Here is a 17,361-nt window from a genome sequence, read left to right as displayed (position 1 = left end):
TGAGTCCCAGCTGGGAGATAACAGAGGATGAAAAACAATATGGTAAAGTCACTGCAACTTGTTAATACTTTAAATTCTGGTCGTCTCATAGATTCTTCTGCCACTCTTTATTTTTCAGTCTTCTTATAGCTACTCCATGTATTCTGTCAAGATTTTGTAGAGGAAAAGACTGGGTGTAATGTGTTACTTCATCTTACCTAAAACTGGAACTCTTGATTATATATATGTATATATATTTTTTCTATCATGTGAGTAATGTTTGGCACATAAAGCATATTTATTTATTTATTTATTTATTTATTTATTTATTTATTTATTTATTTATTTATTTATGTCAGTGACAGTGTATGAAGTGCATGTGGCAACTGGTGAGCTTTGGAATTCTGGGACAGTAGCAAATGTCTACATTTCTATCTATGGGAAAAGGGGAGATACAGGATCCCGACAACTATTTCGATTGAAGAGCTCCAACAGTTTTTTAAGAGGACAAGTAAGTGATGAAAAAATTCTTTCTCTAATTTTTAAAAAAAATTGTGATAAAAATATATATAAAATAAAATTTATCATCTTAATTTTAAGTGCACAATTCAGTAGTGTTAATTATAATATTCACATTGTTGTGCAACAAATATACAAAAAATTTTGATTGTTCAAAACTGAAACACTATAATCATTAAACAACTTGTTTCTCCCTTCCCCTACCCCTTGGTAACCATCATTCTTCTTTCTGTATCTATGAATTTGACTACATTAGATATCTTGCATAATTGGAATCCACAGTAATTTTCCTTTTGTGACTGGATTATTTCATTTAGTACAGCATCCTCAGGGCACATTGTGTTGTAGAATGTGACAGATTTCCTTTCCCTGTAAGGCTAAATAATATTCCATTGTATGTATATATTACATTCTTTTTCTGTTTCTCTTTCTCTTTTTAAGTTTTTCAATTGATTTGGGGGAGAGAAAGTGGAAGGGAGAGAGAGAGAGTAAGAGAAGCATCAACTCATTGTTTTATTTAGTTGTTTTATACAAGTGTGCATTCATTGATTGCTTCTCCTATGTGCCCTGACCAGGATCAAACACGTGACCTCAGCATGCCAAAATGATGGTTTATTCAGCCAGAGCCTGTATCACATTTTCTTTATCCATTAATCCATTATTCCACTAGTCCATTGATGAAGATAATGGTTTTTGAACTCTTGACTGTTGTGAATAATGCAGTGGGTGTGCAAATATCTCTATGGTACCTACCATTCAATTCTTTTGGGTATATACTCAGAAGTGGAAATACTGGATCATATGGAAGTTTGATTTTAATTTTTTAATGAACCAGCATATTGTTTTCAATAGTGATCACACCACTTGACAATTCTACCATCAATGCGCACAAGTTTTAATTTATTCACAGTTTACCAACATTTGTATTTTCTGTTTTTGTTTTGTTTTTCTTCTTCTGATAGTAACCATCCCAGTGGTTATGAGGTGATATCTCATTGTGCTTTTGATGTGTATTTGTCTAATGTTAAATTATGTTGACATCTTTTCATATGCTGTTGGACATTTGTATATTATCTTTGGAGAAATAGTTATTCAACTCTTTTTCCATTTTAAAATCAAGTTATTTATTTATTGTTGAGTTTTAGATGTTTTTTATATACTTTAGATATTTACCCCTTATAACATATATAATTAGCAAATTTCTCCAGTTCTATAAGTTGCTTTTTCACTTTTTAAATTGTATCCTTTGGTGCTCAGAGGATTTTTAAGTTTGATATAATCCCATTTGCTTATTTTGCTTTATTTTGCCTATGCCTTTGGTGTCATATCTGTGAAATCATTGCTAAATCCAATATTCTCAAGCTTTTCCCATATGTTTTCTTTTAGAGCTATTTAATTTGGATAATTGCATTTAGATCTTTAATACATTATGAATTAATTTTTTTATATTTTATTCTTTTTCCTTTGGCTATCTAGTTTTCCTAATGTTATATTAAAGAGACTATCCTATTGCTATTAAGTAGTCTTGGAGCTTTCTTGAGGATCATTTGATCATATATATGTGGGCTTATTTCTGGGTTCCCTATCTTATGCTCTGTGTCTCTATCCCTGTCTTTATGTCAGCACCATTCCATTTTGATTACTGTAACTTTGTAGTATGTTGTGAAATCAGAAAGTATGAAACATCCAAGTTTATTCTTTTTTTTTTAATTGTTTTGACTGTTGATAATCCCTTGAGATTCCATTAGGATGGAGATTTTTCCATTTCTACAAAAATGCCATTGTTATTTTGATTAGGATTTCGTTGATTCTAAAATTGCTTTTGTAGTTTTGATATTTTAATAATATTGAGTCAATCAATCCATGAGCACAAGATGTTTTCCTGTTTATTTTTGTCTGCTTTTATTTTTTACAGCAATGTTTTGATGTTATTCATGTACAAGTCTTTTAAGTCCTTGATTAGATTTATTTCTAAGTTTTTTATTCTTTTTGATGCTATTATAAATGGAATTAATTTCTTAATTTTTTTGACATTGGTCATTGTTAATGTATAGAAACTTCTTTAAAGTAAATAAAACAACATATTTTATTTCTAGTTTGACTTCCCAGACAACAATAGATGTGTACTTTTTCTATTTGACTGCACTTTCCAACAAGGTTTTTCTTAGTCTCTAGTGTTATACATTCTGGAGAACATGGCATGTCAACTGAGCTGTTCTTTTAGCAATAGCATCAACTTGGAAGCCTAAACTTAAATTGATGATAGTTTGTAACTGAAGGAAGAACACATGATTTTTGTGTATTGATTTTTTTTTTTTGTATTTTTCTGAAGCTGGAAACGGGGAGAGACAGTCAGACAGACTCCCGCATGCGCCCGACCGGGATCCACCCGGCACGCCCACCAGGGGCGACGCTCTGCCCACCAGGGGGCGATGCTCTGCCCCTCCGGGGCGTCGCTCTGCTGCGACCAGAGCCACTCTAGCGCCTGGGGCAGAGGCCAAGGAGCCATCCCCAGCGCCCGGGCCATCTTTGCTCCAATGGAGCCTTGGCTGCGGGAGGGGAAGAGAGAGACAGAGAGGAAGGAGGGGGGTGGAGAAGCAAATGGGCGCTTCTCCTGTGTGCCCTGGCTGGGAATCGAACCTGGGTCCCCCGCCTGCCAGGCTGACGCTCTACCGCTGAGCCAACCAGCCAGGGTTGTGTATTGATTTTGTATCTTGCATTTTTGCTGAATTTATTTATTAGTTTTAACAGTTTTTGTGAAATCTTTAGTTTTTTTCAGAGAAGATTGTGTTATTTTGAACAGAGATAATTTTACTTCTTTTGTTCTACTTTGAAAATGTTATTTTCTTCTTGCCTATTTTTTTGTTGTTGTTGTAACCATGAAGGGGATTATTGTTTTGAGTTCATTTTTTGAGGTTTCATTATTGGCATATAGGAAGGCAACAGACTTTTGTATATTAATTTTTTATTCTGCAACCTTACTGTATTGGTATTGGTTTATTGTTTCTAGTGGTCTTTTTTGTGGAGTCTTTGGGGTTTCAATGTATAGGATCATATCATCTGCAAAATGTGAAAACTTCACTTCTTCTTTCCCAATATGAATGCCTTTTATTTCTTTTTCTTGTCTGATTGCTCTGGCTAAAACTTTCAGCACTACATTGAATAAGAGTGGAGAGAGTGGGCAACCTTGTCTTGTTCCTGATTTTAGGGGAAAAGTCCTCAGTTTTATGCCATTTAATATGATGTTAGCTGATGGCTTATCATAAATGGCCTTTATTATGTTGAGATATTTTCCTTCTATACTCATTTTGTTGAGTGTTTTTAACATAAAATTGTGTTGTATTTTATTGAATGCCTTTTTTTGCATCTATTGATAAAATCATATGGTTTTTGTCCTTTGTTTTGTTGATATGGTGTATTACATTAACTGTTTTACGTATGTTGAATCATTCTTGGGATTCTGGAATGAATCCCACTTGATCATGAATATTATTTTTTTAATGTGTTGTTGTATTTGATTTGCTAGTATCTTGTTCAGTATTTTAGCATCTGTATTCATTAGTGATATTGGTCTGTAGTTTTCTTTTTTTGTGTGTTGTCCTTGCCAGGTTTCGGTAGGAGAGTTATGTTGGCCTCATAAAATATGTTTGAAAGTATTGCTTCTTTTTCAATTTTTGGAAAGACTTTGAATAGTATAGGAACCAAGTCTTCCTTGAATGTTTGATAGAATGCACTAGTATAGCCATCTGGCCCTGGACTTTTCTTTTGGGGGAGGTTTTTGATAGTTGTTTCTATTTCCTCCCTGCTTATGGGTCTGTTTACGCTTTCTGCTTCATCATGATTCAGTCTAGGAAGATTGTATTGTTCTAGGAATTTATCCATTTCTTCTAGATTGTTGTATTTGGTGGCATATAGTTTTTCATAGTATTCTTCAATAATTTGTATATCTATGATATCTGTGGTGATTTCTTCTATTTCATTTTGGATTTTATTTATTTGAGTCCTTTCTCTTTTTTCCTTAGTGAGTCTTGACAAGGGTTTGTCAATTTTGTTGATCTTTTCAAAGAACCAGCTCTTTGTTTTATTAATTTTTTCTATAGTTTTTCTGTTCTCTACTTTGTTTATTTCTTCTCTAAGTTTTATTATTTGCTTTCTTCTACTGGTTTTGGGTTGCCTTTGTTTTCTTTTTCTAGTTCCTTAAGATATGAAGTTAAGTGGTTTACTTGGGCTATCTCTTGTTTGTTCATATAGGCTTGTAGTGATATGAACTTCCTTCTTATTACTGCTTTTGCTGCATCCCAGAGATTCTGATATATTGTATTGTTATTTTCATTTGTATGTAATATTTGATCTCTGCACTTATTTCTTCTTTGACCCACTCATTTTTTAAAAGTATGTTGTTTAGTTTCCACATTTTTGTGTTTGTTTACCTCTTTTTTTGTGGTTCAATTCAATCTCAAGGTTTTATGATTGAAGAATATGCTTGGAATTATATCAATCTTTCTGAATTTGTTGATGTTCCTTTTGTGACCCAACATATGGTCAATTCTTGAGAATGTTTCATGTACACTAGAGTAAAATATATACTCTGGAACTGTGGGATGAAATGTCCTGTAGATGTCTATCATATCCAATTGTTCTATTGTTTCATTTAAGGCTAATATTTCTTTATTGATTTTCTGTTTGGATGAATGGTCTAGCGCAGGGGTCTCAAACTCACGGCCCGCCGAACAATGTTGTACTGTTTTTTTTTGTTTTCAACTGCAGTGAGAAAAGTGTTGCGTAACAGTTGCCTTTTGTAGACCTAGTGCGGCCCACCAAACGGCTGTGATCTTGCTCTGCGGCCCACATGCTGAGTTGAGTTTGAGACCCCTGGTCTAGAGCCATCAGCAGTATATTGAGGTCTCCAAGAATGATTGTATTTTTGTCAGTTTTTGTTTTTAGGTCAGTCAGTAGCTGTCTTATATATTTTGGTGCTCCTTGGTTTGGTGTATATATAAGATATATTAAGAAGTGTTGTGTCTTCTTGATTCAATATCCCCATTATCATTATAAAATGACCATTTTTGTCTCTGATTACCTTTGCTGTCTTGTAGTCAGCATTGTTAGGTATGAGTATTGCTACGCCCGCTTTTTTTTTATTTTCTTAGAGTATTGTTTTCCAGCCTTTCACTTTGAATTCATTTTTTTCCTTGTAGCTTAGAAGTGTTTCTTGTAGGCAATGCAGAGTTGGATTTTCTTTTTTAATCCATTCTGCTACTCTGTGTCTTTTTATTGGTGAATCAATCCATTTACTTTAAGTGTAATTATTGACACTTGAAGGTTTCCTATTGCCATTTTATATACTACTTTCTGATAGTTTTGTATCTTGTTTGATTCTTCTCTTTTGTTTTTCTATCATTTGTTTTTGTTTGGTTGTAATCAATACCTCTTTCCTCTATTGCTTCTTTTTTCAAGTCATGTTCTTCTGTGGTGGCTTTTTAGGCATGGTTACCATTAAGTAATGGAAAGGTTACCTATCATGTTCATTGTAGTTCATTATCTAGTCAGTGCTTCTGCACTCCATCCTCCTTTGCTACTGTTAATATTTGTCCTCTCCCCTCTTTTGTTATGTTGTCACAGATTAAATTTGATTTTATTGTGTTCTTGATGGAGCTTTTACTTGTGGTTTTGTGGGTTTTTTGTTCTTTGTATCTTGTTGGAAAACACCCTTTAGTATTTCCTGAAGTGGGGGTTTTCTGGTGGTAAATTCCCTCATCTTTTCTGTTCTGTCAATGTTTTTATTTCTCCTTCATATTTGAAGGATAGCTTTGATGGTATAGTATTCTTGGTTGGAAGTTCCTCTCTTTCAGAACTTTAAATATTGGGGTCCACTCTCTTCTAGCTTGTAGAGTTTCTGCTGAGAAATCTGATGATAATCTAATGTGCCTTCCTTTATATGTTGTATTCTTCTTTTCCTTGGCTGCCTTGAGAATTTTTTCTTTGTTGTTGGTTTGTGCCAATTTCATTATAATGTGCCTTGAGGTAGGTTTGTTAGGGTTAAGATAACTCGGTGTTCTGTTTGCTTCTTGAATTCGAGGCCTTAGTTCTTTCCACAGGCTTGCAAAGTTCTCATTTATTTTTTGTTTGAATATATTCTCCATTCCATTTTTTCTATCTTCTCCTTTAGATATACCCATTATTCTTATGTTGCTCTTTTTGATGGAGTCAGACAATTCCTGTAGGGCTTTCTCATTTTTTTTTAATTCATGAGTCTCTCTCTTCTTTTCTCTGTAGTGTCTCTAGTTGCCTGTCTTTTATGTCACTAATTTTCTTCTCTATCTGGCCTGTTCTATTAGCTAAACTGTTATCTCATTTTTCAGTTCATAAATTGAATTTTTCATCTCTGTTTGATTCATTTTCATAGTTTCAATTTCCTTTGTGAAGTATTCTTTCTGTTTTTCAATTGTTTTTTGAGCTCCCTAAATTGCCTTTCTTTGATTTCTTGTATATCCCTGAGTATTTTTAGGATTTCAATTTTAAATTATCTGTCTCTTAACTCCAAGATTTCCAAGCTATTGAAATATTTTTCTATAGATTTTTTCTCATTTATCTGAGCTACATCTCTGTCTTTTGTATCCATGATATTTGATTTCTTTTTTCTTAATGGTATTTGAGAGTGGTATTGTTAATAACACTAATAAGGGTTGATAAAGAATAAAAAAATGAAGGTATAAAAATTTAAAAAGTAAAATAATTAATTTTTTTGAGAAAATAGGGAAAAATTGAAAATTATATTTTGCTAAATGGAACAAAAACTACATATAATGCAGGGCCTGAGTTGGGGAGAAGTGACAAAGAGGCAAAAAATGAGGTAAGAACCCACAAAATGTCCAAGGATTCAGTTCCTTGGACAGCCCCAGAGAAGACAGGATTTTGTATGCATGGTTTATTCCCTTTTATCTGTCCTAAGACTATTAGTATTTCAACTTAAATTAGAAAGGATTCAATTCCTTGCACAGCCCCAGAGAAGACAAGATTTTGTATGCATGGTTTATATTTTTTTGTATGTCCTAAGATAGAATTTGTAAGATGGAAGGCTTCTTCCATATGCCAAGTTGTGGGAGGATTATGGCACCCAAAAAATTACAAGTGGAGTTTTAATGGAGTCCCTTCTTCATCATGCTTAGGGCTAGGTGCTGCAGCTTTTGTTCTGGTGTCTACACTTTTCAAAGAACTGTTCTAGTTTATTTATTATTGTTAAAATGGTATATTTATGGTAGAGTGAAGGCTTAATTCTGCCTAATCCAACATGTTGCTGAAATAATTTCCCATTTTCTAATTCTTAAGTTAAATTTTATATTGTTAAATGAGGATTGTTGTATATTACAACTTTGATTGTCAAATGTAGAAACTGAATACATTACATTATTTTTTACTATTACTAACATTAATATGCTAGTAATACTTATTTTTAACTGAGTAAAGCATAAAGGGCCCATTATATTTTAGTTATCTTAGCTTTTTCTGATGATACAAGTAGAATGAATATGTCAAGATATTTTCATTGTATTTCCTTTCTATTTCTTAGTATTCTCTATATCAGTTATAATATAACAAATAGTTTTCACTAATACTATTTTCTGTTATTATATAAAAATTCCTCCTTTTCTAGTTGATTTGTTTTATGAATAAAGTGATGACAATGTTAGTTATTAACTTGTAGCAGGCACAACCTATATATATTATATTTATATATATATATTTGTAAATGAATGTTAATGATTTTATCTGTTATTTTTATTTTTTATATTCCACTTATGCAGAGGCAGAGTGGTTACAAAGAAGTGTAGTATTATTACATATCAGAGAAACTGAGCTCTAATCCTGGTTTTGTTCTTTTCTTTAGAATAGATTTTTTTTTCACACTGAGTGACTTTTAAGAATACCATAAAATATATGTGAACATATTTCAAAATGCATAAGATACTATACAAATGCAAAGGTTATGTTTCATTTCTGGATTATTTTTCAACTGATATGCTACATTATGTGTTTTTCTTACATTTTAATCTGTATTATTATCTTAAGTTCTAACAAGAGAGCTCTGGACTCCTCACTTTTACATGTATTCTGAATACATGGGCCATTGGAGCTCAAATGTGAGTAGCTTTGACTGTAGCAGCACATTGCACTTCAAAAAAGTGTTGTCAATATTATAGTGTTTTCACTAATATTACATCAATATAGTAAAACAACTTTAGAAATATTATATTTGTAAATGGCACATCAACATTGATGAAAAAGTTCTATCCCAAGGCAGGAAAGAGTTGGTTGTGTTCAAATGAATTAAAACATTTAGTATATTTTATAATTATTATATTTATATTGTTGATTTAAAAATATATTTATAGAGAGTCCTAAGATTTCTGCTTTTATAATGAAAATTTGGCAATAAAGAGGAGTGAGGTATATAAGAAAATTTGTTATTGTGTTCTATAAATTAATATTATTGTTTTACTTTTACTTAATTTACATAGATTTGAATATTTACTGAATGAACCTAATTCATTTTCCACAATATTTACTATATCTTAATTTATATTCTTGTTAGAAATGAGACTCATAGTCTAGATTTAAGTATACTTCTTTAATTTGTTGCAGACTGACACTTTCTCCTTAGAAGCTGTGCACCTTGGGGATTTATACAAGATTGTCATAGGACATGATGGGCTTGGCCCAGGTAAGAGTCTTCCACAGACAGATATTCAAGGTCTGATTCCATTATACTCATGTGAAACCCTCTAAAAATCTAGAAGGTAATTGTGGAAAACTTTTAATAAACTAATCTTTAAATATTTAAAATACTTCCCCAAATATTCTTTAAATTTAAAGTAAATGTATATTTTTAAAAATGGAATAGGCTTGTTTATATGGATGTTCTGCCTAGAATGCTAAAAAAAAGTGATGTATAAATATTGGAAGAATTTTGGATTTATATTCTGTAGCATGTTGAAGCATTTCAGCATGCTACTGGAGGTCACAGTAGCAATGATAGTCCATGAAGCATTAGCAATAGTGTCAAGAAAGGCATGTTAAGGATCCTGTCCTGATAGCAAGGTCCCAGCTGTATTTTCTGCTGCCATTTTGTTTATGCTTCTTTCTTAGTTTTCCCATCAGTTCTATGAGGTGACCCATATATTCCTAATAAATTCATTTTCTGCTAGTATATGAAATAACTATACTATAAATAAAAAAATATTTTTTCAAAAGACAAGAGTACTAATGTATATGTACTACAAAAATGATAAAAATAAAAAAGCATCAAACAAAATGGTTAACTTTTTTCTAAAAAGTATCAGTGTATAATTTTCAAAATGTTAAGAACAAAGTTCTCATACAAATATGTAATGAACATGTATTTAAATAAGTAATGAGTGGAGTAGCAGGGTGACAAAGCTGATTCAAAAAAGATTACATGATACTGAAAAATATCGTATATATACTTAAAATCAGTGAAAACAAAGATAATGATGAATAAGAAATTAAAACTTAAATATAGGTAATATCCTAAGACAAAACATCACTTTGAGGTTGTCTTCTCTCTTGGAAAAAATTCATTTATATTTTGATTAGGCTTAAATCTTTTGCATCTTATTTTTTCTGTTAGTTGACAGCTAATTTTAGAGAGTATGGGCCCTATTCCATGGTAAATAGTAAAATAGCATGACACTCTGCAAAGGAAGTCAGTTGGGTTTCAGCAGGATTGTTAGACAATGCTCTAGAACAATATTAAAAAGACATATTAAGATGCCTAAGCTAACACTTACCAATTAATTCATTTTTGTAAATATTTCTGGTGGATCTACTATTTACAGTATTGTACCACGTATTTTCTGTAGTAAATACAAAGATGTCCAAGATGGAATGTTGCTCTTGAGACAACCAACAGCTAGCAAAATTACTTTAAATACTAAAGTACTTGGGACAGCATTTTGTTCTCGATTCTGGTTGAGAGGTCAAGTCCTTTTTTTGTTCCCCTCCAAATTCTGATTTTCCCAGTTTATCCACTAAATCTAATGTCAGCAACTGCAGTATTGCTATGTATCTCATAGAGAGGGGAATCTAAATCAGCAAATAGATTTGAATCTAGGTCTTGTCACTTGTTGACTTTTTTATTTTGACCAAATTCCTTAACTTCTCTGAGCTTCAGTTCAGACATTGTAAAATGAAAGTAATACCTCATGTAGTTATTTTAAGATTACATGAGATTGTTTATAAATGGGAAAGCAGTGTACATCTGACAATAAATTATTAATAGTCTTTGGAATTTTTTAAAAATTATATTTTCTTTTTTTTAATTTTTAATGGGTGACATTGATAAATCAGGGTACATATGTTCAGAGAAAACATCACTAGGTTATTCTGACATTTGATTATGCTGCATTCCCATGACCCAAAGTCCAATTGTCTTCTGTCACCTTCTAACTAGTTTTCTTTGTGCCTCTCCCCTCCCCCAACCCTCTCCCTCCCTCCCCCACACCCCAGAACCCCCACACTCTTGTCCATGTCTCTGAATTTTATTTTTATGTCCTACCTATGTTTGGAATGTAGTTCTTAGTTTTTTCTGATTTACTTATTTCGCTCAGTATAATGTTATCAAGGTCCATCCATGTTGTTGTAAATGATCCGATGTCATCATTTCTTACGGCTGAGTAGTATTCTATAGTATATATGTACCAAAGCTTTTTAAAAGGCGAAAGATTTATACAATCTGAAGAGAAACCAGAGTATGTACCAAAGCTTTTTAATCCACTCATCCACAGACGGACACTTGTACTGTTTCCAGATCTTTGTTATTGTGAACAATGCTGCCATAAACATGGGGGTGCATTTCTTCTTTTCAAACGGTGCTAGGGTGTTCTTGGGGTATATTCCTAAAAGTGGTATAGCTGGGTCAAAAGGCAGTTCAATTTTTAATTTCTTGAGGAATCTCCATACTGTTTTCCACAGTGGCTGCACCAGTCTGAATTCCCACCAGCAGTGCAAGAGGGTTCCCTTTTCTCCACATCATCTCCAGCACTTATTCTGTGTTTTGTTGATGAGTGCCATTGTGACTGGTGTGAGGTGATATCTCATTGTGGTTTTAATTTGCATTTCTCTCATGATTAGTGATGTTGAGTATTTTTTCATATGTCTATTGGCCATCTGTACATCGTCTTTGGAGAAGTGTCTATTCATTTCTTTTCCCCATTTTTTAATTGGATTGTTTGTCTTCCTGGTGTTGAGTTTTACAAGTTCTTTATAAATTTTGGTTATTAACCGTTTACCAGAAGTATGGTCTAATATATTCTCCCATTGTGTAGTTTGTCTTTTTATTCTGTTCTTATTGTCTTTAGCTGTGCAAAAGCTTTTTAGTTTGATATAGACCCATTTGTTTATCTTGTCTTTTATTTCACTTGCCCATGGAGACAAGTTGGCAAATATATTGCTGAGATAGATGTCGGAGAGCTTACTGCCTATGTTTTCTTGTAATATGCCTATAGTTTTAAGGCTTACATTTAAGTCTTTTCTCCATTTTGAGTTTACTTTTGTGAATGGTGTAAGATGGTGTTCTAGTTTCATTTTTTTTTGCAGGTTGCTGTCCAATTTTCCCAACACCATTTATTAAAGAGGCTGTCTTAACTCCATTGTATGCTCTTACCTCCTTTGTCAAATATCAGTTGTCCATAGAGCTGTGGGTTTATTTCTGGGTTCTATGTTCTGTTTCATTGATCTATATGCCTGTTCTTATGCCAGTACCAGGCTGTTTTGAGTACAATGGCCTTGTAGTATAACTTGATTTCGGAAGTGTGATACCTCCCACTTTATTCTTCCTTTTCAAGATTGCTGAGACTATTCGTGTTCTCTTTTGGTTCCATATAATTTTTGGAATATGTGTTCTATATCTTTGAAGTAAGTCATTGGTATTTTAATTGGTATTGCATTGAATTTATAAATTGCTTTGGGTAATATAGACACTTTAATGATGTTTATTCTTCCTAACCATGAGCACGGTATATGCTTCCACATGTTTATATCTTCCCTGATTTCTTTTATCAATGTTTTATAATTTTCCGAATACAAGTCTTTAATCTCCCTGGTTAAATTTATTTCTAGATATTTTATTTTTTTGGTTTCAATAATAAAGGGGATTGTTTTCTTAATTTCTCTTTCTGACACTTCATTGTTAGTGTATAAAAATGCCTCTGATTTCTAAGTATTAATTTTATATCCTTCCACCTTGCTGAATTCATTTATCAGGTCTAGTAGTTTTTTGACTGAGACTTTAGGGTTTTCTATATACAATATCATATTATCAGCAAATAATGATAGTTTTACTTCTTCTTTTCCAATTTGGATGCATTTTATTTCTTTTTCTTGTCTGATTGCTGTGGCTAGAACTTCCAGAACTATGTTGAATAAGAGCAGTGAAAGAGGGCACCCCTGCCTTGTTCCTGATCTTAAGGGTATTGCTTTTAACTTTTGCCCATTGAGTATGAGGTTGGCTGTGGGTTTGTCATAGATGGCCTTTATCATGTTGAGGTATCTTCCCTGTATTCCCACTTTGCTGAGAGTTTTGATCATGAATGGTTGCTGCATTTTATCAAATGCTTTTTCTGCATCTATTGAAATTATCATGTGGTTTTTCTCCTTCCTTTTGTTTATGTGATGAATCACATTGATTGATTTGTGAATATTGTAGCAGTCTTGCCTCCCAAGAATAAATCCCACTTGATCATGGTGTATGATTTTTTCATATATTGCTGGATCCAGTTTGCTAATATTTTGTTGAGGATTTTAGCTTCTAAATTCATCAGGGATATTGGCCTATAATTTTCTTTCTTTGTGTTGTCTTTTCAGGTTTTGGAATCAGAATTATACTCACCTCATAAAAGGAGCTTGGAAGTCTTCTTTCCTTTTGAATTTTTTGAAATAGCTTGAGAAGGATAGGAGTTAGTTCTTTGAATATTAGGTAAATTCACTTGTGAAGCCATCTGGCCCAGGACTTTTCTTTTTTGGGAGTTTTTTGATAATTGTTTCAATCTCATTTGTTGTAATTGGTCTGTTTAGGTTTTCTGATTCTTCCAGATTAATTTTTGGAAGATTATATGTTTCAAGGAATTTGTCCATTTCATCTAGGTTCTCTAGATTTTTGGCATACAGTTCTTCATAGTATTTTCTTACAATATTTTGTATTTCTGTGTGTCAGTTGTTATTTCTCCACTCTCATTTCTAATTTTATTTATTTGAGTCCTCTCTCTTTTTTTCTTGGTGAGTCTGGTTAAAGGTTTATTGATCTTGTTTACCTTTTCAAATAACCAGCTCCTAGTTTCATTGAACCTCTGTATTGTTTCTTTAGCCTCTATGTCATTTATTTCTGCTCTGATCATTATTATTTCCTTTCTTCTACTAGCTCTGGGCTGTTCTTTTTCTAGTTCTTTTAGATGCAGGATCAGGTTGTTTCTTTGAGCTTTTTCTAGCTTCTTGAGGTATGCCTGTAATGCTATGAACTTCCCTCTCAGGCCTGCTTTTCCTGTGTCTCATAAATTTTGAGTTGATGTATACTTGTTATCGTTTGTTTCAGGGAATTTTTAAATTTCTTCTTTGATCTCATTGTTAACCCATTTGTTATTTAATAACATAATATTTAGTTTCCACGTGTTTGAGTATTTTTCAGTTTTTCTGTTGTGGTTGATTTCTAGTTTCATGCCATTGTGATCAGAGAAAGTGCTCGATATGATTTCAATCTTCTTAAATTTGTTGAGACTGCTTTTGTGCCCTAACATGTGGTCTATCCTAGAGAATGTACCATGAGCACTTGAAAAGAATGTATATTCTGCTGCTTTCGGGTAAAAGGTTCTGAAGATATTTATTAAATCTAGTTGATCTAGTATGTCCTTTAAGTCTGCTGTTTCTTTGTTAATTTTCTTTCTTGAGGATCTATCTAGTGATGTTAGTGGGGTATTGAAATCCCCTACTATTATAGTATTGCTGTTGATCTCGCCCTTTTAATCCATCAAAGTCTGCTTTATATCTTTAGGTGCTCCTATATTAGGTGAATGGATATTTATAATGGTTATATCTTCCTGTTGGATTGCTCCCTTTATCATTATGTAATGACATTCTATATCTGTTACTGTAGCCTTTATTTTAACGTCCAATTTGTCTGTTATAAGTATTGCTACCTCATCTTTTTTTTCATTTCCATTTGTGTGAAACAATTTTTCCATCCTTTTATCTTCAGTCTATGTGCATCTTTTGTTTTAAGGGGTGTCTTTGTAGACAGCATATGTATGGGTCCTGTTTTCTTATCCACACACCTACCCTTTGTCTTTTGATTGATTCATTTACTCCATTTACATTTAAGGTTACTATTGATATGTAATTGTTTATTGCCATTTTCTTCTTCAAAACTATTCCTCTTTTGCTATATTCTTTTTCTCCTTTGATCTGTTTCCAACAGGTCCCTTAGCATTTCTTGAAGCCTTGGTTTGGTTGTAGTAAATTCCTTGAGTTTTTTTTGTCTGGAAAGCTTTTTATTTTTTCTTCAATTTTAAATGACATGAATCCCACTTGATCATGATGTATTATTTTTTTAATATGTTCTTGTATTTGATTTGCTAGTATTTTGTTTAGTAGTTTAGCATAATTAGAGATATTGGTCTGTAGTTTTCTTTTTTTGTGCCATCCTTGCCTGGTTTTGGTATGAGGGTTATGTTGGCCTCATAAAATGTGTTTGGAAGTATTGCTTCTTCTTCAATTTTTTGGAAGACTTTGAGTAGAATAGGAACCAAGTTTTCTTTGAATGTTTGATAAAATTTGCTGGTATAGCCGTCTGGGCCTGGGCTTTTATTTTTGGGGAGGTTTTTTAATGTTTTTTTTTATTTATTCTCTACTAATAGGTTTGTTTAGGCTTTCTGCTTCTTCTTGACTCAGTCTAGGAAGGTTGTATTGTTCTAGGAATTTATCCATTTCTTCTAGGTTGTTGAATTTAGTGGCATAAAGTTTTTCATAGTATTCTACAGTAATTCTTTGTATATCTATGATGTCCGTGGTGATTTGTCCTCTTTCATTTTGGATTTTGTTTATATGAGTTCTTTCTCTTTTTTCCTTGGTAAGTCTTGCCAGGGGTTTGTCAATTTTGTTGATCTTTTAAAGAACCAGCTCCTTGTTCTATTAATTTTTTCTATAGTTTTTCTGTTCTCTATTTCATTTATATCTGCTCTGATTTTTATTATTTCCTTTCTTCGGCTGGTTTCGGGTTGTCTTTGTTTTTCTTTTTCTAGTTCCTTAGGTGTGAAGTTAAGTGGTTTACATGGGCTCTCTCTTGTTTGTTCATATGTGCCTGAAGTGATATGAACTTCCCTCTTATCACTGCTTTTGTGCATCCCAGAGTTTCTGATATGTTGTATTGTAATTTTCATTTGTCTGTATATATCTTTTGATCTCTGTGCTTATTTCTTCTTTGACTCACTCATTTTTTTTAAAAGTATGTTGTTTAATTTCCACATTTTTGTGTTTTCTTTACCTCCTTTTTGCAGTTGAATTCTAGTTTCAAGGCTTTATGATCAGAAAATATGCCTGGTACAATTTCAATTTTTCTAAATCTGCTGATATTATTTTTGTGGCCCAATATAGGATCAATTCTTGACAATGTTCCATGTACACCAGAGAAAAATGTGTATTCTTTCACTTTGGGATGAAATGTCCTGTAGATGTCTATCTTAATCAATTGCTCTAGTGTTTCGTTTAAGGCCAATATTTCTTTATTGATTTTCTGTTTGGATGAACAATCTAGAGCCGTCAGTGGTGTATTGAGATCTCCAAGTATGATTGTATTCTTGTCAGTTTTTGTTTTTATGTCAGTCAGTAGCTGTCTTATATATTTTGGTGCTCCTTGGTTTGGTGTATATATAAGATATATTAAGAAGTGTTATGTCTTCTTGATTCAGTGTCCCCTTAATCATTATGAAATGACCATTTTTGTCTTTGATTACTTTTGTTGTCTTGTAGTCAGCATTGTTAGATATGAGTATTGCTACACCTGCTTTTTTTTTTGTATTTTATTTGCTTGGAGTATTGTTTTCCAGCCTTTCACTTTGAATTTGTTTTTATCCTGTTGCTTAGATGTGTTTCTTGTACGCATTGTACAGTTGGATTTTCTTTTTTAATCCATTCTGCTACTCTGTGTCTTTTTATTGGCGAGTTTAATCTGTTTACATTTAGTGTAATTATTGACACTTGAAGGTTCCCTATTTCCACTGTATATATTGCTTTCTGTTAGTTTTTATTTGTTTGATTCTTCTCTTTTGCTTTTCTATCATTTGTTTTTTTGTAACCCATACTTCTTTCCTCTGTTACTACCTTTTTAAAGTCATGTGCTTCTGTGGTGGTCTTTTTAGGGGTGGTTACCATTAAGTAATGAAAAGGGTACCTATCATGTTCATTGTACTACACTATCTTATAAGTGCTTCTGCACTCCATCATCCTCTGCTACTGTTAATAGCCGCCATTTCCCCTTTTTTTTGTTTTTGTTGTCACAGTTTAAATTTGGTTTTATTTTGTTCTTGGTGGAGCTTTTACTTGTATTTTTTTTTTTATCTTTCTGAAGCTGGAAATGGGGAGAGACAGTCAAACAGACTCCCGCATGCGCCCGACCGGGATCCACCCGGCACGCCCACCAGGGGCGACGCTCTGCCCACCAGGGGGCAATGCTCTGCCCCTCTGGGGCATCGGTCTGCCGTGACCAGAGCCACTCTAGCACCTGGGGCAGAGGCCAAGGAGCCATCCCCAGCACCCGGGCTTCTTTGCTCCAATGGAGCCTTGGCTGTGGGAGGGGAA

General features: G+C 33.0%; 1 protein-coding gene across 1 annotated transcript in view; it reads left to right on the top strand.

Moving 5' to 3' along the window:
- RP1 (RP1 axonemal microtubule associated) overlaps positions 1-17,361 on the top strand; it is a 375,598-nt gene that overhangs the window by 63,067 nt on the left and 295,170 nt on the right. The window contains exons 7-8 of the mRNA XM_066379053.1: positions 339-490; positions 9,142-9,220. Coding sequence (XP_066235150.1) covers positions 339-490; positions 9,142-9,220 — 231 coding nt within the window. The remainder of the gene's footprint in view (positions 1-338; positions 491-9,141; positions 9,221-17,361) is intronic.

The sequence above is a fragment of the Saccopteryx leptura genome, chromosome 3, assembly GCF_036850995.1.
Source record: "Saccopteryx leptura isolate mSacLep1 chromosome 3, mSacLep1_pri_phased_curated, whole genome shotgun sequence".
NCBI lineage: Eukaryota > Metazoa > Chordata > Mammalia > Chiroptera > Emballonuridae > Saccopteryx > Saccopteryx leptura.
This window is presented reverse-complemented; position numbering and strand designations above follow the sequence as displayed.